The following is a 27,466-nucleotide window of genomic DNA, read 5'->3' as shown; positions in this document are numbered from 1 at the left end:
CCAACAAACTTAACTACATAAGTATAACCAATAAAACTTCCTTTCTTTATGCGCCATTGATAGAAGATGAACCGATTCTCGTGCCAAAGTTAAATGATAAAAAATCCCTGAACTTATTCCCAGCACTTGCTTAGAAACAATAATACAGAAATCATTTTATAGAGAAGAGATTATGATACAGAATCTCAGTTATCAATATATCACAACATAAACAAACAAATCAAAGGATGCTCCAACCAGCAAATTCAAAATTGAAAAGTTGATGCCAGGCTTCATCCTAAGTGCATAGTACTTTAATTAAGTAAAAGTAGGCATTATAAGTGATAGAATGATAGATCCCATTTTAGTAAAACTTTGTGCACCTTGCATCACCAAAAATTGAAGAACTTTCTTCAAGAAACTGTGAAAGCTTGTGAGGAGGTACGTAAAATATCTGTGTTGCTTTTTGATCTGCTGAAACCGTTAGCCTTTTTCTTCTTGACCCGGAATGCTTTGGAAGAAAACCAACTACAGAAATATATGTCATGATAATCATGTTAGGCCCAAAAATACCATAAATGGCGAAGTTTTTAGATGATCCCATCAATCAAGAGTTGATTTGAGTTAATCCAGCTAATTACCGAATGTAAATTCATCAGTAGGCAAACCGGAGGCAGAAAGTGCTGATACCAAAGCACACGGCCCAGGGATGGGAACAACGGGGATATGTTCATCAACACATAATTTAGCCTGCATTAATGTTTGAGAAGCATTCTGGTTAAGAAAATATCCACATCAGGACACACTTCAGTAGATTTGAAACATAGACAAAACATAACAGCGTGAAATGTTTTATTCCGTTCACTTCACTCTCATCTCTTTTTGAAGAACCAAAATGTTCCACCTTTAAATTCCACGGTATGTGTTCTGTTCCGTCATGTTTTAGCATGTCCGCCAAATGCTACCTAAATAACCACAATAGAAATGTATACGAAACAATGAAACAGCATAGGCATAGTTACGTGACATACCAAATCCATACCAGGATCACTGATACCTGGGGTTCCAGCATCAGTTATGAGTGCCACAATCTCACCCTCCTTCAACCTCTTTAACACAACAAGTTCCCTTTGCGATTCATTAAATTTATGATAACTCATCTGAACATGAAGTGCAGAGAGCATAAACAATTATAATAGACGAAATCGAAAGCGATAATAAATAAACAGAAAGAAGAATTGCATACATACAAGGGGTGTTTTGATATTGTAGTGGTGAAGCAACTTCCCAGAGTGACGTGTATCTTCTGAGAGTATAACATGCGCTGATTTCAGTACCCTAAGAGCTCTACAAAGCAAATACACACACATTTACAATTATAGTGAATAATAAAATTAGGTTAGTTCAAATTCCAATGCATTGCAAATAAATAAATAAATAAAAACCTGAAGGTGATATCTTCAAGATTTCCAATTGGTGTTCCTACAAGATAAAGTCCTGGCTTCAGAACATTGTTACCCTGCACCAAACTCAGAAATGAATACAATAATATAGATTGTGAATGAAGCAAGCACGTGAAAGAAAGTGAAATAATTACAGGTTTTGATGATTGTTGAGGAAGAGTGTGTTGGGTTAAGGTGGAGTCAGAACAGAAGGAGTAAACGGCAACGTTTTTGGAGAGAGGGTGAGAAAAATGAAGGTGCTGCTGCTTCTGCTTCTTCTTCCAGATACAGTAAAGATCAGAACGAAACGAAAGTGTGGCGGATATAGAAATGGGCATCGAAGGCAATCGCCGAAGCAACATTTTCCTTCCTACAACCTCCAATTCCGCACCTTCACATCATCCTTACATTCATTTTTTATTTTATATTATTCTTAACTAGAAGACAAGTCTTGAGGAGAGAGTTCGATTCATGAGACGGACGTTGAGAGGGAGAACATGTATTGAAAAAATTTAATTCTTTATCCAAAAAGTTCAGAGATACTTTTAATAGTATCAAAAGAATTTATACATTAAAGAGAGAAAAATATTTACACTATTTTCTAATAAGTTTATAGATTTTTATTATCGGCCAATTTATATTTAATTATAGAACTATATATAAATTTTTACAAAAACAATATATAAATATTTCACTCAATTTTAAAATTATGAAATATACATTTTTTGTGGTTTACGGTAGGAAACAGCAAAGCCCAGGTTAACTGAAGCCCATGTAAAAAGTTTAATCAACAATTAACATGTATCCTAGTGTAAAAAAGCATTTTGTTTATCCACATTGTCTTATAAATGAGAAAATTTGATTAAACATTCCCAATATCTATTTTCTATTCCTATTTATTCATTAGACCTTAAACTTTAATTAACAGTGAAATTGATTTCAACATGAAAAACAGTTTTAAATTATTATTAGTAAAAAATGTTAGCACATGTATTTTATTTTAATCTCAACTATTATCATTATTATTTAATTTTAATTGTATCCTTTAAATATGGAATTTACATACCTTTTTTTTAATAATGACACATGTTCATCTGTTGCAGGAATTTGGTAGATTATCATTTCACAGATTCAGGAAAGCAACAACACAGGTTTTGCAATGCTCATCTGTTGCATGAATTTGTCATATGAAATGTGGCAAAAAAATTATTTGATTACTTTAAAGGGATCTCTTGAATGGTGGTGTACCATCACAAAGCAGAAAGAGAAAGGCAAATGTTGCTACTTTTATTGTTCATTCTTGTTGTCATTTGTTCATAAAGTGATGTAAACCACAAAACAGTACAAAATATTCGTATGTAATATTACAGATATGAAATGATATAGTTGGTTGTATGTATGTGCACGCAAATTTTGTAACGAAAAGGAACCCATCATGTTTTATAAGGAATCTTGTAATAAAAACGTAACTAGTACTATGTGAAAGTAATAACTCTTGTTTGGTAAACTTCAAAGCATATCATGTGGACCAACAAGACGTTGACTTTCATTGGATCTCAAGATGGATGGTTTAATTTTTGGAAACGACATTGTTGGGAGAGGCAGTCACGAACCTAAAATGTATTAGTTCCTTAACAAAAAAAAGTGAGGTTATACCTTATTAGTACAAAAAGAATGTGATACATGTGTGACACCTTAGTTTGTGTCATTCATGAATGATGATGCTTTATAACTTGCATGTACAAGAGGAGTACAAACGTTATACAACTTCATTACTCAACTAGTACTTTTTCTAATGATGATCATTGCTACATCACCCTGAATGAATACATTTTTTTCTTTGAAAAAATGGGTTAATGAGGTAAAACAATTAATATCAAAACTGGGTTCATATGGAGCTTGAACCAATGTTATGAACTAGAAAGATTGGTGAAAGCAACAACTGGAAAAAGAAGAATCAATTTTTTGGAGTCATTTATAAGTTTTGTATCTTTAACAAAACACTTTTTCATGCACAACATGGTTAATAAACTAATTATCTATCAAACTCATATATTCCATTTCTATCTATATAATTCAACAAGCTCTCTCACAAACTAACTATCCTAGAAGAAGGAGTGTGCAAAAGATACCTCACTTTTCTCTTCTTTTTGAAGATCACAACAATGCAGTTAACAATATCGTAACAAGAAACCAAATCCATGTAAACTGATTTGTTTAGATGATTAAGTTGTTATTATTCTAAAATCAAATGTGAAGGTGATATGGAAACAAATTTGTTTAGATCGATTAGTTTGTTATTATCCTAAAATCAAATCCAAATGTGATATGTAAATAGATTTATTTAGATTTTAAGAATAAATTTTGTATATATAAACAATGCAATATTGATTAATAAAACATCTGAATTCATTCTTTTACCTAAAACAGATTTGTTTAGATTTCTCGAAAACAAATTACACTATTTAGAGCTGCTTTTGAGTCTCCCAAAAAAATATAAGTGCAGGGACTAAAGCTGAGACATTGATGCTTTTGTTTGTTTTTTATAGTCAGCAAAAGTTGGGGACCATTTTTTTTCTCTGTCATAGACTCCTAGGTCTGAGGGTATATGATAGATATAGATTTGCTGTGAAAGAGGGGAATTATTCATTTGTCATTGTTAAATATTTATTGAGATTATTATCAAATGCATATTTACATCATTGTCCAAGTGCAGAAAATGCAAGGGCTAATGCCTTCAACTCTTCAAGTACACTTGAATGGTAACTATCTTGGATTTCCCTTTAAATTTCTGGATGAAATATTAATGTTTAATTATATGATTTTAAAGCATTTTATCCTGGATCTTTGCCACTAAAAAGTTACTTGCACCCCAATGATTTATTTTTTTCTCATTAAATAAAACTTTATTTTGTTTTTTTTGCCTTTTAAATAAATAATGTCTTAAACAGAAGCAAGCAAAATGGTTAGGCTCGAAACCAATAAAGTATTGATTTAGTAATATAAGGTCTTATTGAATCCTCATCTAAATAAAAAGTTAAGAATTCGATTCTTGAGAACAACACTTGTCGGAAAAAATAAACACATACTCCGGAAGAAATTAGTTCTTTAGCTAAGGGATAAAAAAATACTCATGGTTATACATAAAAACGGTTATGCTTATGCTTCTTGTGATTGTTTACCATTATGGCCATTATTACTTTTAAGAATATTGCTTGTCTAAGTGGTATTCTTGCCTTATTTTTATTTCACAATGGATGGGACTCAGATAAGAATTTTATGGATTCCATGAAAAAATAGTAGGTATTCTTTATTTATGAGGAAATATAGTAAATTATAATATATTAGGTGACTCCTAATAAGATTGAAAGTTTCCTTTTACATGGTCTAGGGAACTTCCTTAGCATCTTAAGTGTCCCAAATAAGTATATTTAGTTAATGGTAAAAGCAGTTCTGCAACTTCTGTCCTGTTTATATGTTGTTAGCAATGGCTTGTACTTTAACCTCATTTACAAGTCAGTTCTCTTTACTCTTCACCTTTTTGTATGTTGGGTATTCCAAGTGTGAACGAAGAAGTCACACATTGAGCAAAAATGGATGAGTTAAAGAGCATATAAGTCGATGAACCTATAGACCTAATGTCTCAAGGTTTTGAGTCAAGATGCGGTGTCAAGTCACTTATATGTTGCTTTCACCTAGTAACATGAATATCTACACCATCTCCTAAATAAATATTTTCTGTGATTCTGTCATGCCTGCTCCAAGTTTGGTTTGAGTTCTCATATTTTATTACTGGATACTGGAGCTGCATTCTCCCAAGATCAATGGTTATAGTGTACATTCTTCAAATATGAAACTTGGGATTTGATTGTGACCACTGATAACCTTCACCAATGAATCCATTGCTGAAACATCCATGGGCTTTGTGCAATATAGTACGAATTCTCCACTTCTGTGTATTATTCAGTCTTATCTTCAAATAGCATCTTCAGTACATATCAAAAAGTATTTGTTGTTTTCCCTTGAAGTTCCATTTCATCTTTTTCAGAATTCAGAATGATATGAGATTTCTGTTTCTCCTCTCTCTTTCATTGCAAGCTACAACTCACATGCCTCAAATTTCCAATAGCTTCCACTTGTTCACTTTGTTAGTTAAATAATAAGGATAACTTGTTTATAGTTGAAGTCTCATTCTCAAATCCATCTCTAAGTATTATCTCTCACAAACTCATAATGTCAAATTCTATTACCCATCAAAACCAATTTGAAAACCAAGAGCTTAATGCTTATGGCTCTTCTTTAAGAAACAACAGTGCATATTCTGAGACCTTAGGAGTATTTCAAAGAGACAGAATGTCACAAGCTGAGAGGTCAGAAATGAGCCACACAAAGCATTTGATGAATCTTCTTGGAACAGCTAATGAGAGGAGTAACCAAACTCAAGGCTTAGCTCTTTCTTTAGGCTCTCACATGCTTGACCCTTCTGATGAATACAGACATAGACCCTTAAATCAGGGTCTCATGAACTCAAGATACCTCAAACCAGCACAATCCCTTCTTGAAGATATTGTTGGTGTTGGTGCAAATGTGATTGATAGAATGAATGAAAAGCATGTGGTGAAGTTGTTTCATGGGAGTAGAAAAGGTGCAAGAACACTTTCTTCAGAGCTAAAAGCAGAGTTGAGGAATATTGGACCTTTATTATTATTAGCTGAAAAACAAGAACATCAAATGAAAATTGCAAAGTTGATTGCTTTATTGGATGAGGTTGTTTTTATCTTCTATATATGTATGTTGTCACTAACTTTGACACTTCTTAAAAGGTTTTTCACTTGAAACTAATGTAATTTCTTTTGGTATGATCAATTTCCAGATAGAAAGCAGATATGAGAAATACTTCCATCAAATGCAGGAAGTAGAATCATCTTTTGAAATGATAGCAGGTTTAGGAGCTGCTAAGTGTTACACTGTTTTAGCACTTCAAGCCATGTCAAGGCATTTTTGCAGCTTAAGAGATGCTATAGTGTCACAAATAAATGTGGAAAAGAGAAAACTTTCTCAAGATTTACATAAAATAAATAGTGGGTTATCTCAGCTAAGCCTATTTGATAGAGACAATAGACATAGTAGAATGTCACTTCAACAACTTGGAATTATTCAAAACCAACGCCAAATATGGAGACCTATTAGAGGGTTGCCTGAAACATCAGTAGCAATTCTTCGTTCTTGGCTTTTTGAGCATTTTCTCCACCCGTAAGTTTATCAGAATTTGTTTCTGGTTTTCTTTGTCTTAAATCATGAAAAGGGTGTCATGTTATTAGTATTATTAAGCTACCCATGTGATTTTTTATCACTCTATAGTTTCTTCATTTCCTGCTTCATAGAAATGCTAATCTCATATCTTATTGTTGCAGTTATCCCAATGATTCTGAAAAGTTAATGCTGACATCTCAGACAGGTTTAACTAAAAACCAAGTAAGTGCTTATCCAAAAGCTTCAAATAAATCATTGTATAGCACAACCAATCCAATACTAATTAAATCTATGATTAGTTGAGTGTGTGTCTAATCAAGTTTTATTAAAGGAAGATGATATATCGTCCTAGTAAATCCTTCTACTAATTCTCTTACCCATAAAAAAGTAACACATGTCACAAGTTTATACTTTGTTTATTAATGATTCGTTTACAAGTGACATGTGTTATTTTGTCATGAGTAAGAGAATTTGTAAGAATAAAGAATATAACACTTATCTTTACTAGTGATGATGCTGATGTTGGTGTATTTATTGTTGCATCAGGTATCAAATTGGTTCATAAATGCTAGGGTAAGATTATGGAAACCAATGATAGAAGAAATGTACAAAGAAGAGTTTGGAGAGTCTTCAGAAGATTCCAACCCGCCAGTTAACAACTATTTAACAAGAGAAGATATCATAGACTATGTGGAGAATTGAATCAAATTTGGAGAAAGAAATTTTGTGTGCCCCTTATCTCTAAAATCAGGAGAGAATCATTATGTGTAACATTGTCAAGATGAGCCAAATTGGCTTCAATTATTTTGAAAATCATGACCAATGATGTTATTATTTATTAACCACATTGATAAGTGTTTTAACTTTTCATTAATCTGAATGGCAAAATTTATCTTTCTAACTCCATTTACAATTGTGTAAAGTTGAATGACAAATCTTGACTAATGACTTCATTCAAAGTATTCCCTCACGAAACTAATCCCTCGAGGATATGTTGTTGCTCCTCCAAAAAGTATCACTATCAGAAATGAACCTTCATATTTTGGTCATCTTGAAATCTAAAAGAAATTTACCACTAAACATATCGATTTAAGACCTAGGTTTATGATTAAGAAAATTACATCTATAACCTTGGTTTTTATTCTTCTTATACAACTACTCATGTTATATACCATCTAGATTATTAGAAAAGACTTTTAGGAAATGCATTATTTGGATATTTTTAAGACTTTAATTACCAATTTAAATATACTATTTACCTTTAAAAAAAATTGTATAGACTATCATCAATTCTTAATAACATTATTCTCTACGGTCCCACTAACAATTGCCTTTAAAATAAAAAAAATAATTTTTAAGCAATCTATACAAAGAAGATCAACATTAAATAAACATTTTGAAAATTTCAATATTAACTTTATTTGCTTATTGCTTAAATTTTAACAAATTCGTTTTCCCCTTGAATTTAAGTCGGGGATAGTAAGGGTATTACGGTAAATTGAGGCACAAAATAGCAGCATCACCTTCAAATTGATTCATTCTGTTATTTTCTTCTCCACCGTTCTACTACTTCCCTAACCTTACGTGTCCTTTTGTTTGAAATAACTATGACGGACACAGAAGACGCTGTACGACGTCGTAATGCGGTCACTGAATACCGAAAGAAACTCCTTCAGCATAAGGAATTGGAATCTAGAGTCCGATCCGGTATTTCACTTTCTGCTTAAGTTTTAATCCATCGATTTTAGTTTCTACTTATTCTGTAAATACTTGTTTTAGGGTTTCAGTTTTTTCTGTTTTTGTAACCCTTGATTCGTACAATCCTGTTACGTTGTTTAATTTTATGGATTATCTAAGTGCTTTTTATTAAACTATGAGCTTCGTTGTGGACCTAACCTAAGGAGAAATGTTGTTTTTTATGATTTTAAATTTGATTTTGGGAATTAGGGTTACCTGATTAAATAGATCTATTATCATGTCATAAACACTTTGAAACCTCACTAAGCTTATTTTATTGAAATATAAGTAAATTCGGCATAACATAACATCTATGGTGATAGCTTATTCAGCTACTTTAGCTGATGAAGTTTTTGATAGTCATAACTTTTATCAAGTTTCATCTTTGTTTTGGTGTGTTTTTTCTTTCTAAATCTAACTATGGATAATGGACTGAAATCCTTATGATGAGAATAGTGACTTTGGATTTGAAACCCTAATTTGCAGTCAGGGAAAATTTGCGAGCTTCAAAGAAAGAGTTCAATAAAACAGAAGATGATTTGAAGTCTCTCCAAAGTGTTGGGCAGATCATTGGCGAAGTTTTGAGGCCTCTTGACAATGAACGCTGTAATGATTCTTTCCTTTTTCATTTCATATTTGAATGATACCTGTTGTCCAAATTCATTATTTGTATCCTTGCTAAATATTAGTTTGTCTCGTTTGGACGCGTGGATTACCGACATAATGTATTATAAAATGTTGGGATTGAAATTACTTGCATTGAATTTTTTATGACCTTATCTCTGAGCAACTTTTCTGTTACTTGTGATTATAAATTAGATGAGTTCCTGGCCAATAAACTATCTGCTCTGATTTCTTGATTCATGTAAACTTAAGAGTAAGTCAATGGTTATATAATTTATTTGTTTTTGCTATCCCAGTGATTGTTAAAGCAAGCAGCGGTCCCAGGTACGTAGTTGGCTGCCGCAGCAAAGTGGATAAGGAAAAACTGACTTCCGGGACAAGGGTTGTTCTTGATATGACAACACTCACTATCATGCGTGCTCTTCCACGTGAAGTAAGTTATTGCAGTTTATTCTTTTCATATTTTTATTTGGGAAAGTGTTTGTGTCTTGTTGTGCTATCTAATTTGGCTATTTCTCAAAATATCAGTTTTTTCTTTCATGTGCACTTAGTCACTATTGTTTGCCATGCCAGGTTGATCCAGTAGTTTACAACATGTTGCATGAAGATCCCGGTAATGTCAGTTACTCAGCTGTTGGTGGTTTATCTGATCAGATAAGGGAATTGCGGGAATCAATTGAATTACCTCTAATGAATCCTGAGCTCTTCCTTCGAGTTGGAATTAAGCCTCCTAAGGTGTTTGATTACCTATTCACCTGTGCATCTGATCTAGCAGCTTTCTTGTCCAAAAATCTACATTTTTGGTGCTAGTTTTTAAAGACATACTTTTGATTTTGCATCTGATTAATGTCTTCTTAATTCTAATTTTTCAGGGTGTTCTCCTTTATGGGCCTCCTGGTACTGGTAAAACGTTGTTAGCTAGGGCAATTGCCAGTAATATAGATGCTAACTTTTTAAAGGTCAGATTATGTTTCTTTTTCCACTTTGTATGTTTTAAAGTTGCCTTCGTGGTAAAATTTAGTTTACCTGCCCTTCTTTTTGATGTAGGTTGTTTCAAGTGCCATCATTGATAAGTACATTGGAGAAAGTGCCAGGTTGATACGAGAAATGTTTGGGTATGCACGTGATCACCAGGTGAGATTCATGTAAAGTTTTCTTCCTGTAGGTTTATGTATACTGACTGAGAGTAGTTCTGAATCTCTTCTTTGTTTAGCCCTGCATCATTTTTATGGATGAGATCGATGCCATTGGTGGTCGACGTTTCAGTGAGGGAACAAGTGCGGATCGTGAGATTCAGAGAACACTGATGGAGTTGCTTAATCAACTTGATGGGTTTGATCAACTTGGGAAGGTTTATTTTACTTTGTAATCTCATTTAATTTGATTTAAAAACGGCCAGCCACCACACTTTTCATTTGAGAACACTTGATCCCTTGTCATAAAAGCCTACATTTTCTGGATGATATATTTTGGATATGATGATTGATTTTTTTTCTGCAAATTATCATTGAAGAAAAGTCTATTGATGGATTTATAATGATATTGCCATTTCAATTCTATTTAGGTTAAAATGATAATGGCAACAAACCGACCTGATGTACTTGATCCTGCTCTCTTGCGTCCTGGGAGATTGGATAGAAAAATAGAAATTCCATTGCCAAATGAACAATCACGGACAGAAATTCTGAAGATTCATGCTGCTGGAATCGCCAAGCATGGTGAAATAGACTATGAAGCTGTTGTGAAGCTTGCAGAGGTGAACTCAGTGCTTTGGGTTAGTTTTACAATCAATTTATGCAAGTCTGATGAATTGTCTGTTGCAAATTAATTATCCAGGGATTTAATGGGGCTGATCTTCGAAATGTGTGCACGGAGGCTGGAATGTCAGCAATTCGTGCAGAACGTGATTATGTGATCCACGAGGATTTTATGAAGGTGAGATCTTTACTTGCAAAGTATTTTTCTGTCTAAGGTCAGTACAAAGTTTCTACCTTGTCATTTACAGATAATAATTGTGGTTTCTTGCTTTTGGTTCCAGGCTGTTAGGAAACTGAATGAGGCTAAGAAGCTTGAATCTAGTGCACATTACAATGCTGATTTTGGAAAGGACTAGAATCTTTAGCAAAATTCTTTTAACAGTCATGAATATGCAGGCAGTGCATATTGAACCATAAATACCTCGTGCAATTTGATCAGCTCCTAGGCTAGGCACGACAATGATCCCATTGCGCTGACTTAATCTTATTTCTGTAGTTGGATGGAGAACTTATGTGCCTGTAGAGGAATGTTCAATTCAATTGTTTGCCCAAACTCAATTTGTATTTTTGCTTCTTATCTTATCCCTTTTGAATTGTTGAAGTGTCTCATTAAATTTATGCTGGCATTTTGGCACGTGAATTTGACTCAGCCATTAATTGTCAACATGCTGGCGGCCTGGACTCTTGTTATAAGTTCAAGGTTGTCAAGTAAAAACTGATATTCGGGTTCATTCCTCTGCCTCGTATCATTTTGTAAAACCACATTGCCAATTCTTGAAATGACAACGTTTTCGATATAAAAAAAGTTATATCACTCTGTAAGGTTGTTAACTAGAAAGTACTGCACGTTTTCAGTAAAACAAGACTAGATAGAAACTATTAGTTTCTAAATTGCTGGTGTTGCTAGTATAATTGGAAACCTGCTTCCACAGCTTAACAGCTATAATAACTGGTTCAATAGAATAACCCTTGAAACAATTTTAATGAGTAATAAACGTCCTCACATCAACATTTTTATCACCTAACATATGAACTCAAAAAATAGGTTTTGTTGGTTGGCGTGAATCTCTTCTAACAAATGTTGTATAGGCAACTGTGACGTTGAGGATCAATTGCATTCACCAAGTGTGTTGTATTTTCGAAGCTAAGCTAGTTTAAGTTCCATGCAATAGGTGTTAATGATCATATAAAGTTGTTGGTAATAGCTTGGTGTCTTTGGCCTTGTAGAAATCATGCTTATCTTTAAACCCATGAGAATTTAAAATACCAACTTATCACGTGGGAACAGATGATTTTTGACCACGATAAAACTTGAATAAATTGGCAGCCATAACTTATTCCAGTGATTTGTGTGGAAGTGAATTGGTGCGTGTTTCACCTCTGCAACTTTGACATGGTACGTTGTCGGAGAGACAGGTACGCACGTGATTAATCTCTGTACAAATTTTTATATCATGCATTATTGTAAATTAATTTTGGGAAATTATACTGACATATTCCTGGAGGTATATGTGTATAGCTTAAATGCTTTCGGTATTTTATAGTTAGTTCAATCTCAATAAAGGCCACTTTAATTTCACCCTTTTATCATCACACACTCGTAGGCTATGTTTCATTGCTATGAAGAAGTCTATTACTATATAAAAGGGGATGAGTTGAAACTTATTGTTAATGTTTTGGATTAAGATATTTGTATCAAACCCACTTATATTTCTTTCACTTACTTTATAAAAAAATGTTATAACCCGAATAGAGATTAAGCGTTCTAAGAATATGTACTCAACCATGTCTAGTCTAATAAAATTGTGACACAAATTAAAAAACAGTACATAACTTTGATTATGTTTTTGACTGAGTTAATTTTTTTAATAGGTGTCACAACATCATTTCATTTGGGACAAAACTTTTATATACTGGCTGCTCCTCTCTTATGAGCAGAACATGCTATTTACTCTTACTATTGCTATTAGCTTTATCTTTTGAAAAAGAATACATACAAATATGTCGACACAAGTTTTGTTACCTTATTCATCAATTTAGTAACATAAATATTAAAGGAACATAAAATGATATGTTTAATTTGTTTATTTAGAAGTACATAAACACTACTATTCTTCCTAAAAAGTGAGCAATATCTATATATATATAAGTTAAGATGAGGCTGCTATAATCATAGCCTCTTCCCTCATGAGAAGGAATCTAATTGTACACTTTTAGTCCCTACCCTAACAATTATGTTAACCCTAAATTTCACAATGACCTGTTACCTCATATCTACAGATTAAAGCTCTTCAAAGTTTTCTCTTTAGTCTTATATACCTTTTCATTATATTCATTCATCTCTTCTTTCCCTTCCTTTATTTCTTCATGAATTGATCCAATACTATACCCTAAAAAATGTTACAATCTATAGAACTCCCTGAATGTATTTATTTTTCTGACCAACCCATTACTATAACACCATGTGCTCCAACACCAAATCATTCTCTCTATCTCTCAAACATTGACGACCAAAAGTTCCTTAGATTTTCCATTAAGTATTTCTACCTATTCAAGAAATCAGTGAGCTTTGAAATCTTAAAGTGTTCTCTGTCTAGAGTTCTAGTGGATTACTACCCTTTAGCTGGGAGGTTGAGAAAAAGTTCTGTGCATGATCAGAAGCTGGAAGTTGATTGCAATGGAGAAGGTGCTTTATTTGCTGAAGCTTTTATGGATACTACTGCTGAAGAATTACTTGAATCTTGTAAGGTTCCAAATAAATCATGGAAGAGGTTCTTGTATAAGGTGGAAGCTCAGAGTTTCTTAGATGTTCCTCCTCTAGTAGTCCAGGTCAGAGTAATTCTACTCTCAGTATGTTACTATTTGTTGTGGGCAAAACTCGAAATTTCAACCTCCTTCATATCACCCATTTTCTCTAACCGTTAAATCAACTTATAATTTTTTTTATTTGCTATGAGTGAAACTTAAATTCGCAACCATTTTACTTTTGATCCTAAAACAAAATGTGAAGAGGCTTAATGTTTTCCTATTTTTTTAATTCTCTTGTGAAGCCACTTACTAAGTTAAAGTTGATGGTAGTCCCGACATCAGTGGGAAATGTTTCTTGATACATTTGAAATGAGTGTATATGAATAAGATAAAGTTAAATAAAAATAAACATATATGATATCAAATATAATATTCAAAACTTGATGTTGATGTTATTCTCACTTTATTTTAAGAAAGATACAAAATATGATAAGTATCTCAACATTCACATATACAAATAATTTTTCTACTAGTGTTTAGGAATCTAGAGAAAATGATATAGTTAATTGAAAAATTAACTATATCATCTCATAAAAAATATACCACTTTTTAATTGAAATTTGCTTCTTCAGATTTCTATATCTATATCCATACTCATGTAATATACCACTTTAGTAAGTTTTATTATAACAAATGAAATTATATTTATGTAAAAAAAATAAACTTTTTTTGTACTACCATAAATATCTCATCATTTTCTGGTAAGAAATTAATCTCTTTCAGAATTCGTGAATGCTCATCTTAACAATTATGCTCTTAAAGATCGAACTCTTAATCTTTTAATGATCAAAACATTACATCACTAGACTTATTCAATATCTTTAACCAAACTTAAAGTCATGATATAACTTTATTGAAAAATGATTCTATAACTAAACAATGACTTTCTTCCTCACACGACCCATTAAAATTTTGACACGAATTGACGAAAATATCCTTCCCACACTAGAGCAAAACACAAGACATAAGTTCATATTTTTTCTTTTTGAAATTTGATTTTCAGGTAACGAGTCTCCGGTGCGGGGGAATGATCCTATGCACTGCGATCAACCACTGTCTATGCGACGGCATCGGTACATCTCAGTTTCTACACGCTTGGGCACAACTCACCACCACTAAATCCCACTCTGATTTGACCATCTTACCCTTCCACCACCGCCACGTCCTCAACCCCAGTCAACCCCCACAAGTAAAATTCCATCATCCATCATACACCAGCACCACACCTAACCCAAACCCAAACCCTCATCTTGATCTATTCAACTTCATACAATCACAACCACTGGTCCCCACATCGTTCACTTTTAACCCAACCCATCTTCACTTTCTCAAGAAAAAATGCGCACCTTTGCTAAATTGCACCACCTTCGAAGCCGTTGCGGCTCACACGTGGCGCTCGTGGGTTAAATCATTCCACCTGAAATTACCACCTACCCTTGTTATGAAGCTACTTTTCTCAGTTAATATTCGGAGTAAAGTTAAGTTGCCAAAAGGGTATTATGGGAATGGGTTCTTGCTAGCGTGCGCAGAAACCAGTGTAAGAGAATTGGTTGTGCCAAATCTGCATCATGGTGTGAAGTTAGTGCAAGAAGCAAAGGAAAAAATGAATGATAGTGAGTATATAAGGTCAATGATTGATTTTTTGGAAGATAGAAGAGTAGAAACTGATTTATCTACTAGCTTGGTTATATCACAGTGGTCAAAAATGGGGTTAGAAGAGGTTGATTTTGGAGAAGGGAAACCGTTACATATGGGTCCTTTAACTAGTGATGTTTATTGCTTGTTTTTACCTGATATTGGTAATGTTAATTCTGTCAGGGTTCTTGTGTCAGTGCCAGAGAGCATGGTGGAAAGTTTTCAATATCATATGAATCAAACTTGTGGAAATCATACTGTGGACGAAAATGGCACAAATGGGTTTCATGAAGAACAAAATGGATAGGATACTTTTTGTTTGGGTGAGAACTTTATGTGTAAACCTATTTGAAGTTAAAACTTATAAATATATCTCTCTACTATTATTGTATATGACCCCATTTCATATTTCCTTTGAAATACGTTCAATATATTTGATATACGAATGAATGTTAGTTCAAGTGGTACATGTAGCCATGACAAGGTAAGTATGCAAACGAATTTTACTGTATGTAAACAAGCAACCATACTGTACCTATGGTAAGTAACTTTTACTTGGTGAATTTGCGAAATAAAGCAGAGTTTAAATGTCTAAAAGGGTGATCTAACTTTTTCCCTTATTTTGGTAAGATCTCCTATAATGATGTTATTTGAACATCTAGGTTCAATAACTTTTTATGTTGAGAGAAGAATTGCAATGATGTTATTAATGGCAATATATATATATATATATATATGGCATCATTCATATCCATATCTTAAACTAAAAGATTGTTCTCACCCCTCATTATCATTCTGTTATACTATCATTATCTTCCCTTATGATATTGGTTTTTCCACATGCTGCTCCCTCAGCATTTTCTCCAAACTATTAACATGGAGTAATTAAGCATCCCATAACTCAGTGTCTATTCAACATATATAGTCAATCAAAATCTTAAGAAATATCAAAGTAATATTACAATACAAATCATTTTGAAGTTTTATTCAAATATAAATGAGTGCACCAATAAGTACGTGTCTATATATTTTTTCTATTATTGCAAGATATATATTAAAGGAGAAACAGAAGAGAAGATAAACATGTTATGTAAATATGAGAAAGTTCCTAGATCAATTATCTATTATGTTAAGGTTCTACATTTAAAATTTATTAACAATGAGTAGAGTAGTCCATTGTACAATGAAATAATGTGAAATTTTTAATGATTCTATATGTAGAGTAACTTTTACTTAATACATACTATAAGAAAATTCTTTACAAAAACTAATTAAATTCCAGAAAAAAGGTAATCTTATATCATATAGAATTGGTTGGTTCAAGTAGTACATGTTTGATTCCCCTTAAGCAAGGTCTCGGATTCAAGTCTTGTGGATAAAAAAATACTCACTGGAAAAATTAGCCTCGGATACCAATAAATGTTCTCAGCTCGGACATAATTGCCTCTCGTGCAAGGATAAATGTGGAAACAAAAAAAATAGAATTGGCATTAGATCATGGTACATATCTTTATATATGAAGCAAATTCACGCATTTGGTTGAGCAATACACAGAATAAGATCGTAGGATATATCGACACAAGGCATATTTGCTGGATTATTGCGTATCTAAATCAGAATCATCCACTATGTTATGCTTTGATTTGATTTGATGAACTCTTTTGCACTTTCATCCTCTAAGTAAAACCAAACTCAGTGATCCACTTTCATTTTAGTCAATTCAATTCTATTGATATGTATAGGTATAAACAAATAGAAGATGCTTTTCTGATCTTCCAAATGTCGTTCAGCTTTTGCACTAAAGTGAAAAATAAAGGGTCCAACTATGACTAATTAATGGTTAGTGGTGGTTTATCTATTATTCTCATGCTAGCTTTTTTTCTCAATACTTAGATACTGGTGGCTACTGAATTGTTTGTGAAAGATGCCATCATTTCTTGTCATGCCTAATGCATAGTATTAATTCGTACTAGAAATGATTCCAATGTACACTATGCTATGATGTGATTGTGAGTTTTCAATTTTATGGGATATAAAAAGTGTCGGTCCCTATAAACGAAAATTGACCCAAGTGATTTTTTTGAAGATTTTCAATGCTATGATACGTGATGAAGATTTTCCATTGATTGTTTAATTTTTGCATTTCTTGTTTGTGTTGTTATTCCTTTCATACTTTGTTAATTGGTGTGAATTTGTAGGGTGATGATAATAATGTTAGCTAGTGAAAAATAGGAAGGTCATAATTGTCATTTCCATCATTTAATTCTAATACTAATTTTCATATTAATAAAGCAATGGTTCAGATTAGTCAACCAGACAAAGCATAAGTTACACCAAATTTGCAGAAGGTGCAAAGAATATGGTGCCTCCAATATAAATGTTATTCACTTCGTTGCTCAATATTAGTTATAAAACATTATTATTGAATAAAAATACTTTATCCTTTTGGGAAGAACTAAGTTTTCATCATATAAACAACTTATTTTGTTAAAGAATATTAGATATGTTAATGGGGTTGTACTTTAGGACCCCACTACTCCTTTACTCGCGTGCCACAATAATAATAATAAACAATCAATAATGTCGTCTAGTGTTATTTTATATGTTTATATGTGATTGTATATTTTGAAAGATATTCCTAAAGTTTTTTACGTGACTTCTTATTCTATATAATTTTATGTGGCCTATTTTTTTAAAAGTATTTCAGAAGTTTGAAACATAAGCATTAGATATAATTTTATAAGCTAGTTTTTATGTGACTAATTATTCTATAGAATAAAATCATTTCATGCTGATACATAAATAATACATTATACATGAATTACTTTTAAGAAGCAACCTTCACTAATAATGAATAATTGATAATGAGATAATATAAAAAATCATTATATTTTTAAGTCTCTCCCCTATTTTTTTTCTTCTATTTTAAGCATGTTATTGAATGAAATATGTGAGTATTTTTAAATTGACAGGTTTTTCCTGTCCGAATTGACTCACATAAATTCAACTGTCAAAACTAATATTAGTTTATAAAATAAAATGCTTAAATATATTTTTAGTATGTTGAAAATATAGATATTCTAATTTTGGTCCTTAATTTTTTAGTTATTTGTCCATGTATTAACAATCATTTTTGCTAAGTTCATGTTAGTGATGTGTCAATGTCATAATTGAATTCATATTTCATATTGACATGTTTCACATGTTAATATTGGTTATATTATTACCGTAGCTTATAACTAAAATTTTGAAATAAATAAATATCCAAATAAAACATTAAATCATAAAAAAGTAAAAGTTAAAAGTTGAATATATGTTCATGATATAAAGGGCCACATGAATATTTCAACTAGCCAATTTGCTACGCCGCTTTATAGAGACCCACATGAAAGATATAAAGGGCCATAAAATGGTTGTTTTAGGATGCTTGATATGTATTGTCACATTCACCCCTATTGGTGGACACATAAATCATGCCAAGGGTTAAGTCATCATTTCATTACCATTAGTATATTATTAACCACTTATTTATGAGTGCATATTGTCGTCCTAAAACAATGTATCATTGCTTGTGATTGCTTAGAAAAATAATTAATTATTAAAATTTTAATTTAAATATATTTTTTTCAACCAATTACAAGTAATGACACATGAAATGACGCACTTTGTGAGACATCATATGTGCTCCCCTTATTTGTATTATTTTTTCAAAGAATTAATAAGAGTAAATTACACTGGCACCCCTGAGTTTTAGTGAAATTACACAAACCACCCATCACTTTTCTATACCTACACAAACCCCCTCATTTTTATACTTTCACTACACTGACCACCCCTGCATGAGAAATAAGTGTAATTTTGTGAACAAAAAATGTGATAAATACAATTAAGTTAAACAAAACATGATATATTATGGAGATAAGTCCAAATAATATATGGGTCGATACCTCTTTATTATTTTTGTCTCGTTACGATATAGTATAAGAGTGATTTAAACAATATATTTTTAGAATTGTTGATGCATTTTGTAACAAAAAATATTAAAGATAGATTAATTTGTATATTTTTTGGATTTTTCCTCACAATATACCATGTTTTATTTAACTTAATTGCATTTATCACATTTTTTATTTAAAAGATTACACAAATTTCTCATGCAGGGGCATTGTAATGAAAGTATAAAAACTATGAGAGGTTTGCGTAGGTGTAGAAAAGTGAGAGGTAATTTATGTAAGTTCACTAGAACTCAGGGAGTGTCAATGTAATTAACTCAATTAATAATGTTTAAAAATGAATGGCATATGATAAATTAAAAATATATAAAACTGTTAAAGTGTTGGTTGATACATTTTTTTATGGTACTAATTTTCTATTATTTTCATTGCTTGCTGGCTTTTCTCATTTCCATTTTGCTTTTTATGCAATACTCTCAACCTCGCATTTGACTGAATTTTGCTTGAGCTCCAACATGATTTTACTCATCATTCTTGCTAAGATTTGTCATTGACTAATGTATAATTTAAAATTTAAAATGAATATAATAATATTAGCTAATCACATGAGGAATATTTTGACACCCATGTGGATTTCGCATGAAAAAGGAGAAAGCTAGATATGGCTCAACAATTCAAACAAAAAAGGAAAGAGAAAGCACACAAAACACCACCAAAAGAAGAAAAAATAGAACTATAGTGCAGCAAAAAATTGTGAAGGTTCAAGATTATGTGTAAGATAAACATATTTTTTTAAATAAGAAAAAATGTAAATTAATTTAGTAGTGTACTACTTAATGATTATTGGGAGGGGTAAACAGGAAATCTAAAAGAAATTAATTTTTCACTAAAAATGTGAAAGAATACTTTTGGTAGTACAAAAAATAATATTAAATGATCATTTATCATTAAAGTTATTTTTCTTGATAGGTAAATATTAGTATGAGATTTTGTAAAGTTTTATGTACAATAAATAAAGTTGAGGAAAAATGATATGATTCATCTTCATTAAAGAACAATAGTTTTGATAAAGGAGTCATAAGGTGATATGAGAGTGAAAAATGAGGTTGTAAAGAATGCAGTATATAAGGTTGTGGATTCGAGTCTCACCGTCAATAAAAATGAAAGTTATAAAGTAGTTTGATGATTATGGTGAAAGGAGGTTGAGGATGCTCACCCATAATAAAATACTAACATTTTAGGCGATTATTATTCATCAACGTGTTGTAGGCTTCTTAAAACAAAGATGGGCTCATTATAGCTTGGGCCAGCCATTTTTCACAAAAACCATGGAGCTTGAGGCTTAGCAACAAGTTAGTCATTGCTCTACCAAATTACCCAACAATTGAAATCTCTATGCTCGGATTTTATTGTAGCCTCAATTGTTTCATAGATTATAGTTTTTATTTAATTGACCCTAGCAACATTTTTTTAAGGCAATAAACACCCAATGAATGGTATTTTTTTAGTCTTGTAATTTTTTTATAAACATTCATGTTGTTCTTGTAACTCGAATGTTATAATCCATTCCCCCCTCTTAAGCATTTTTGAACAAATTCTTATAAAAAAAAACATTTTTAAACAAATTCATCTTAATCTCTCATTCATTGTCTTTGACATCACATTCAAATGGGTAGAGCTCAAAATTGAGAACTCTCATTTTTTTACATACTAGAAATGTATTATCCAACACCCTTTGACTTGTTAATTTAAAGTGCACCACTAAGATTTCACTTATAAATCAGAAACGGTAGGGTTTATGTCACTAAACTGATAAAATATATCTCTGACAATGTATAGATGGTATAATAAATAGGGGAAGAATTTTAATATGCGTTTTTAGAGCATTTTTTAACATAAGTTAAATATTTTATATTAGAAAATAATATATTTAACATATTAACTATGTTATATTTAATTTTTCAATGTGAGTTTTATATTAGAGTTTTTTACACTGTCAGCAATTATTTACCGTTGATTTGTTAATTATTATTCACTTTCAAACAAAAGTAACACAAATCGGTAGTGGTTGGTGTGCTCATAATATAAAAAACTTTACACTATAAATGTATAGATTTTAAACTCTTCCTTTTATATTTATTAACATTCTTCATTATTAAATTGAAATAATTTCGTTAATTTGTACCATATCTTATATTATTCACACTAATATTTATCATGAAAAAAATATTATTAAAAATAAAAGAAATAAAAAGATGGCGAAAAAGTAACATTTCAATCCACCGAAAGCCTAATGCTCATCTACAATAATTTAGAACATTTCAAGAGGTTGATTACTTATTCAGTTTATTATTGAGAATGTGAATTATGAGTTGTTTTAGGTAATATATAAAATACTTTACATACAAATTGTATGTGCTAGTTGATTTTGTTATCTTTTATAAAAGAAAAAAATATTAAGGAAGTAAAGTGAGAAAATTGAGCAAAAATGAAACCTTATCCATATCATGGAGCATGTCTTTTGCGCACGTGGCAATGATGGATTAATCTTTATCTCGTCAAGTGCCGTCAAAGTGGGCACTGCCATAGACACCACGTCATATTTGTCAGGTTGGCCGAGGCCGAGTATTAGGATTTTTTCGGTATTTCAAAAACAAAGAAAAATATAATTTTTAATGATATATTTAATAACAATAAAATTATATCTTTGATATTAAAAATAATGAGAGAAATATGTACTTGTATCTTTATTAATTGAGATGATTGTCGGAAGGCCTCTATTAAAATATAATTTTTAATGATATATTTAATAACAATAAAATTATATCTTTGATATTAAAAATAATGAGAGAAATATGTACTTGTATCTTTATTAATTGAGATGATTGTCGGAAGGCCTCTATTAAAATGAAAACACGGAAATGGCCTTTTTAGGTTAAAGTATACTTAGCAATGGGTTACCCCTCATTTGATTAAGAACTTGCTGTAATTAATCACGGCAACTTGTGGATTTTCTTATGTTGTCGGTTAAGAATGGAAAACACATATTTCGTGTGAAATCAAATAGTGAACTCATAAAGGGTACGTAAGAATTAATACCTGTTTAGGGTTTTCAATTATCAAAACATTTATCACTTATGTGTAGGATTTTTATTTTACAATTAATAACATTTAACTCAAGTATAATGAATGATATAACAGGATGTAAGAAATATTTACTGTACCGATACATAACTCCATTCCCCAAATAGTAATATTTAGAAGCAGATGACAAAGTGAATAATGGAATAAGAGAGATAAATACTATGAAAAACAAATAAAACAATATCATATTAATGGAGAAATTCTTAACTATATGACATACATGTAAAATTATGTACTTAGTATCTTTATTAATGGAGAAATTCTTACTCTTAGAAATCCTTATGGACCATCGTTATTCGCCCAATGGCGTGGTGAATCACTGAATCATGCGTGTGGACATGTATTTTTTTGTTGTGTATAATTAAGGAGGTTGAAATAATTGCCGTAAAAAAAATATTACCAACCGGATGAATGAAAAATAAAAACTTCAAATACTCTCCAAAAATTACTCCCAAAAATAATTAAAAAAAATTGGATTAGTAAGAGCATAGGGGTATAAGAGTGATTTTCCGTGTACATTATCTGATGCTGTTGAAAGCGGTGGGCTATGCTTTATCGTTGATCTCTACCCATTTAAACAAGATTAACAGGAAAAACAAGTACTACAAAATAATACACAAAAAATAATATATAATGATATTTTATTCTTTTATTTATCATAAAAATCACATTTTTATTATTAAAAATATGAATAAAAAGTAAAAATAATTATTTATCTATTAATGGAGATCGTTGTTTTTTACATTCTATACTATCATTCTTCTCTTATCCCATCTCTACACTCCTCGCTCCCACTCTCATTTCTATTTCCCTTTTCCATTTCTATACGATCTTTTATTCTTTCTCTCTCTACCAGTAATAAATAAATAAATTAAATTGTCCCTGTTAAATTCTGCAGTCGGTGAAATCAAAAGCAAATCGGTGATCGAATCATCTCAACAAAAGGTTTGATTTCGATTTTCAATTAATCCATTTCATATGAATAATAATTTGAGATATGTCTATTTCTTATAAATACAAGTTTGTAAAACTGTGTTGTAGGTTCTGAGAATATATAGAATGGGTTGTTTGAAAGGACCAATTGTAGTTTCCCCCAAAGTAGGAGGGTTATGCACTGTTCCTCCTATGATTGGACCAGTCAACGCTACGTGTATTAGAACTCAATTTCTTGGACTCACTTCTACCAAAATTAAGGTCAATTTAAACATGAGAAAGTGCAACAATACTGTGTATTGCAGTTTCAACTCATCCTCAAATGGCACTGGAAGTATGGCTGAAAATTTTAATGAAAAAGATGAAGACTATGTTAATTCTAGTGTTCTTGAAGCTGGTATGTTGTTAATTCTTATATATAACACGGGTTGTTAACCATACGAATACACGGATAACATGTGTGCTCATAATCATGCAAATGCACATAATATTAACCATATGTAAAAAAAATACAGGCCCGAGCGAATGCACGGATAACTTACTTGTTCTCATATATAATATAACTAGGTTATGAAAGAGTAGATATATGTTGTGTGATTTTGTTGTATTGTTGTATAGTTGAGGTGAAGAGTGGAGCAGAAGGTTTCATGATAAAGATGAGGGATGGTAGACAGTTAAAATGCATTCATAACAACCCTCATGGTGGAATTCTTCCAGATTATGCACCTCATCCTGCTATTGTTTTGAAGATGGAGGATGGGACTGATTTACTTCTCCCCATTATTGTTTGTATGTCTCTTATTCACTCTATACTATATAGTATTGTAGCATATATATATATAACCTTAGAGTTTAATATCTATACATCGATGGGTTAAAGATTTATACACAGTCAGTTATTATCCACCTTCATTTGTATTACTTTTACTTAAGAGTCAATAATGATTAAAAATGAATGATGGATGATGCTATCAGGGTGTAAAAAATTCTTACGATGTCACTACATACATCTTTTTCTCTTAACGTTATTTCTTTGGCCTTGTTTTTTATTTTGATTATTATAAATCTTTCCCATTTGTTATACATCTGCATTTTTGTTTGCAGTGGAGATGCCAAGTGTGTTACTAATGGCAGCAATACGCAATGTTCAAATAGTATGTCTTCTTTCTCAATTAAATTCCATGATGCTACCCTCAAACTTCAAATGTACCATGACACTTATTTAATGTATTACAATTATTAGTGAACCATCTGTTTCTGTGTAGCATATGCTCATGAATATTAACTTTTTTGGTTGTTGAATCAGGCTAGGCCTACTTTATATCAAGTAGTGAAGGAGATGGTTGACAAAATGGGATATGAAGTATGGCTCTGTTTATATTTATGTTCTCACTTATAATCATGGTTGTATTGTGAATTTGTGATGATATTAATAATCAAATTATGTACTCTATTGCTTATGCAGGTTAGAGTTGTTAGAGTTACTAAGAGAGTTAGGGAATCATATTTTGCTCAGTTATACCTTTCCAAGGCATTTACTAACTTTGAACTCTTCCTCATTCTCACCCTCAATGAAATAAAAGAATAAAGACACAATAATATTTTTTGCATTCAAAGTGTTGTATGACAGTATGACTTATATTTGATATAGGTTGGGAATGAGGCAGAATGCATGAGTTTTGATCTTCGACCTTCAGATGCTATCAACATTGCAGTGAGATGCCAGGTAAATGGTAAACTTTAAATTCTATTACATAAATACACCATCATCTGCAGCATACTACATTCTCGTATTTTCCAAGTTTCATAGTGCCTTGGATTCAATGTTGGAATGATTTGGCAAATAATGCGATTATTAAACTTGAAAGTTTTAGATTGAATTCCGAATCTTTGTTATATTACAACTTCTTTATCAGAGGTTTAACTGTTGCACCAATGCTGTAGGTGCCAATACAAGTCAACAAGTACTTGGCATACAGTGATGGAATGAGAGTGATTGAATCAGGCAAATTATTAACACAGTCACCTGGTTCAGATGGCTTATTATTTACAGAACTGGACCGGTAGGTTTGTGAAGTAAATACATTATGAGGCAATATGACTCGACCGTAGTGTCCATACTTTCTGTTCTTAACATTACTTCTTTTTTTTTTTAATAAAAAAGAAGTCTTCGAATCTGTCTCATTGCTAACATTTTTTCCAACTGCGAAAGGCAATTATTAACATAAAGTGACATTGTTGCAGACCAAGTGGTAAACCTTGTACCGAAACCAAGGAGTTCGACCTTTTGCACAACATGTTGAAAGCTGTTGTTGAAGAGCGCTATCAAGATGCTGGTAATTATTTTATCTCTTGTATCGAGTTTTGGATTTTGAGATATTGAGGTATTTCATTCTCCTCTGTATTATACATGATATATGACAAAAGATCATTGAATGTTAATTATGATGATAGCTTGTGCTAATCACTATCTAATTGACCATAGTCTGCAGCAGTAGTTTGATCTTATCACCCTAAACAGTTGGAGCAGTGAACTTGTAGTTTTCCATTATCATCTTTATAAAATTTAACAGGTTCATCATTTGAAATCAAAATGAATTGGTAATGTAATTGCATATGTCCTAGCATTTGTAGTTATACAAAACCTGTTGTAGATAAAGTCACTTAAATTATATAATCATAGGATTCATTTTAATCTTAATTTCTTATCTTTGTGAAGTTTAATATGTTCCTGGATTCCACTTCAGTTCTGTAGTTAAGTGATTTTTCCTCTGTACATATATTGAATAGGGATGTAAATTTTGTAAGATTACATTTTGCATGGACTACATCATACCTTTTACTTCCTCTAATGTTAGTACTTGTACATCTCATGTTTCTGATGCAACACCAGCTTTATGGAGGGACAAACTTAATCAACTTAGGGCCGAAAAAAACACGAATAACAGGTATGCATCTTATTTCATATGACAAATTCACAATGTCTGACCCTGTCACAAGATATCTCCATCTGATTCCTTTTACTCAAACTTAGAACTTTCTTCCTGTCTTTCTCCATTCTCTTGGACAATTTCATATCAAGTTGACAAGCTTTGTTTTGTTGCAGATCCTGGACACTTTAAATTGTATATACAATCCAACATTAGCATGCCAATGGGAATTGGTAGAACAGATAGTTGTAATATCTCTACTTCTTCCTACGTATACAGCCTAATATGTTTGTAAATATTTGTATATATGTGTAAACATTATTGCTAAGGCATCATAAGAAATTTGTTTCCCTGAATCCTCGAGTAGTGTTAATATGTATTGTTGTTCATCCAGGGAGCACAGCATGTTGCTGATGTTTGTGTTGTGTTTTACTGTGTCAAAAACAATCTGGGATGATTCAATAAATTGCTAATTAAATAATTGTTTCCACTTTTCTCCATGCCTATGCCTTTTATATGCATTGGGTATTCCAAGTGTGAATGAAGAAGTCTCACATTGGGCAAAAATGGATGAGTTAAAGAGTATATAAGTGGATGTACCTATAGACCTAATGCCTTAAGGTTTTGGGTCAAGATGTGGTGTTAAGCCTACTTATGCGCTTCTTCCTCTTAATCCATGGAGGAATGTTGTAACCCATGGATGAAGATCTTCCAACATAATAACGATGAAAGAATGAAGAACTAATTTTATTTGGTGGTTAACTATAATTATTATGTTAAAAAGTTCCCCCTCATATTGATTATAGTTAACTAATGTTCAAATTCCAAGTGGTAGGGTTGGGTACATCTCCCCCTTATGAACTGCCTTATTTTTACTATCCACCTTAATGTGCCTCCCTACATCATCTGAAACATCTTTTATTCCTTTATTAGCTAGTTGGTCGGGAATAGAATCGCTTATTCTCGATGATGTCTTATTCTCTATCTCAAGCCAATCATATATTAATATGTGAATAAAATAAAAAAATTTAAAAGCAAAAAATAATAAAATTGAGCCATCTGATTGACTTGAAACACTATTTAGGACAAGTGATCTCCATCCAATTGGCCATGCTTTAAATTTATATTTTTGACGTCACTAGTGAGTGTAGGTGGTTGAATTTATTCGCATAAAATTACCACTACTTGCAGAATAAATCAATCATAGTAAGTATGGGTTGATTCCATTAGTTCCCATAAAAATACTACTACTTAGCTTGCTGAATAAATCA

General features: G+C 31.7%; 5 protein-coding genes across 6 annotated transcripts in view; 4 read left to right on the top strand and 1 right to left on the bottom strand.

Moving 5' to 3' along the window:
• Nucleotides 1–1,829, bottom strand: part of LOC109327318 (ribosomal RNA small subunit methyltransferase I) — a 4,693-nt gene extending 2,864 nt beyond the window's left edge. The window contains exons 1-6 of one of the 2 annotated variants that reach the window (XM_019560407.1): nucleotides 1,577–1,829; nucleotides 1,425–1,498; nucleotides 1,230–1,326; nucleotides 1,011–1,139; nucleotides 621–729; nucleotides 363–507 (exon numbers count right to left, since the gene is read on the bottom strand). In XM_019560407.1, the coding sequence (XP_019415952.1) occupies nucleotides 363–507; nucleotides 621–729; nucleotides 1,011–1,139; nucleotides 1,230–1,326; nucleotides 1,425–1,498; nucleotides 1,577–1,783 (761 nt within the window). In that variant the 5' untranslated portion in view covers nucleotides 1,784–1,829. The remainder of the gene's footprint in view (nucleotides 1–362; nucleotides 508–620; nucleotides 730–1,010; nucleotides 1,140–1,229; nucleotides 1,327–1,424; nucleotides 1,499–1,576) is intronic. The other variant, XM_019560406.1, reaches the window with a different exon arrangement.
• LOC109327832 (BEL1-like homeodomain protein 11) lies at nucleotides 5,141–7,589 on the top strand. Its single transcript, XM_019561001.1, has 5 exons — nucleotides 5,141–5,325; nucleotides 5,602–6,188; nucleotides 6,295–6,674; nucleotides 6,836–6,896; nucleotides 7,221–7,589. The coding sequence occupies exons 2-5, from the start codon at nucleotides 5,655–5,657 to the stop codon at nucleotides 7,374–7,376; spliced, it is 1,131 nt and encodes a 376-aa protein (XP_019416546.1). The 5' UTR covers nucleotides 5,141–5,325; nucleotides 5,602–5,654; the 3' UTR covers nucleotides 7,377–7,589.
• Nucleotides 8,213–11,426, top strand: LOC109328627 (26S protease regulatory subunit 10B homolog A-like). Its single transcript, XM_019562180.1, has 10 exons — nucleotides 8,213–8,381; nucleotides 8,898–9,017; nucleotides 9,332–9,468; nucleotides 9,609–9,770; nucleotides 9,908–9,994; nucleotides 10,083–10,169; nucleotides 10,249–10,386; nucleotides 10,600–10,791; nucleotides 10,872–10,970; nucleotides 11,074–11,426. Exons 1-10 carry the CDS (start codon nucleotides 8,282–8,284, stop codon nucleotides 11,146–11,148), a joined length of 1,197 nt encoding a protein of 398 aa, XP_019417725.1. The 5' UTR covers nucleotides 8,213–8,281; the 3' UTR covers nucleotides 11,149–11,426.
• Nucleotides 13,083–15,587, top strand: LOC109327368 (omega-hydroxypalmitate O-feruloyl transferase). Its single transcript, XM_019560481.1, has 2 exons — nucleotides 13,083–13,621; nucleotides 14,604–15,587. The coding sequence occupies exons 1-2, from the start codon at nucleotides 13,190–13,192 to the stop codon at nucleotides 15,540–15,542; spliced, it is 1,371 nt and encodes a 456-aa protein (XP_019416026.1). The 5' UTR covers nucleotides 13,083–13,189; the 3' UTR covers nucleotides 15,543–15,587.
• Nucleotides 23,134–26,685, top strand: LOC109327953 (bifunctional nuclease 1-like). The gene is made up of 11 exons (XM_019561141.1): nucleotides 23,134–23,277; nucleotides 23,374–23,662; nucleotides 23,884–24,054; nucleotides 24,370–24,419; nucleotides 24,572–24,628; nucleotides 24,731–24,796; nucleotides 24,917–24,991; nucleotides 25,210–25,328; nucleotides 25,510–25,601; nucleotides 26,159–26,213; nucleotides 26,372–26,685. Exons 2-11 carry the CDS (start codon nucleotides 23,392–23,394, stop codon nucleotides 26,385–26,387), a joined length of 972 nt encoding a protein of 323 aa, XP_019416686.1. The 5' UTR covers nucleotides 23,134–23,277; nucleotides 23,374–23,391; the 3' UTR covers nucleotides 26,388–26,685.

The sequence above is a fragment of the Lupinus angustifolius genome, chromosome LG15, assembly GCF_001865875.1.
Source record: "Lupinus angustifolius cultivar Tanjil chromosome LG15, LupAngTanjil_v1.0, whole genome shotgun sequence".
Taxonomy (NCBI): Eukaryota; Viridiplantae; Streptophyta; class Magnoliopsida; order Fabales; family Fabaceae; genus Lupinus; species Lupinus angustifolius.
The sequence above is the reverse complement of the archived record's forward strand: the minus strand, read 5'-3'. Positions and strand labels throughout refer to the sequence as shown.

Bases quoted from the DNA above. Each gene is read 5' to 3' on its own strand.
- LOC109327832 (XM_019561001.1), top strand. From the start codon at position 5,655: ATGTCAAATTCTATTACCCATCAAAACCAATTTGAAAACCAAGAGCTT. The intron at 6,189-6,294 runs GTTGTTTTTATC...ATCAATTTCCAG, and splicing joins TGATTGCTTTATTGGATGAG to ATAGAAAGCAGATATGAGAA. The intron at 6,897-7,220 runs GTAAGTGCTTAT...TTGTTGCATCAG, and splicing joins CAGGTTTAACTAAAAACCAA to GTATCAAATTGGTTCATAAA.
- LOC109328627 (XM_019562180.1), top strand. From the start codon at position 8,282: ATGACGGACACAGAAGACGCTGTACGACGTCGTAATGCGGTCACTGAA. The intron at 9,469-9,608 runs GTAAGTTATTGC...TTGCCATGCCAG, and splicing joins TGCGTGCTCTTCCACGTGAA to GTTGATCCAGTAGTTTACAA. The intron at 9,995-10,082 runs GTCAGATTATGT...TTTTTGATGTAG, and splicing joins TAGATGCTAACTTTTTAAAG to GTTGTTTCAAGTGCCATCAT.
- LOC109327368 (XM_019560481.1), top strand. From the start codon at position 13,190: ATGTTACAATCTATAGAACTCCCTGAATGTATTTATTTTTCTGACCAA. The intron at 13,622-14,603 runs GTCAGAGTAATT...TTTGATTTTCAG, and splicing joins TTCCTCCTCTAGTAGTCCAG to GTAACGAGTCTCCGGTGCGG.
- LOC109327953 (XM_019561141.1), top strand. From the start codon at position 23,392: ATGGGTTGTTTGAAAGGACCAATTGTAGTTTCCCCCAAAGTAGGAGGG. The intron at 24,055-24,369 runs GTATGTCTCTTA...TTTTGTTTGCAG, and splicing joins ACTTCTCCCCATTATTGTTT to TGGAGATGCCAAGTGTGTTA. The intron at 25,329-25,509 runs GTAGGTTTGTGA...ACATTGTTGCAG, and splicing joins TTATTTACAGAACTGGACCG to ACCAAGTGGTAAACCTTGTA.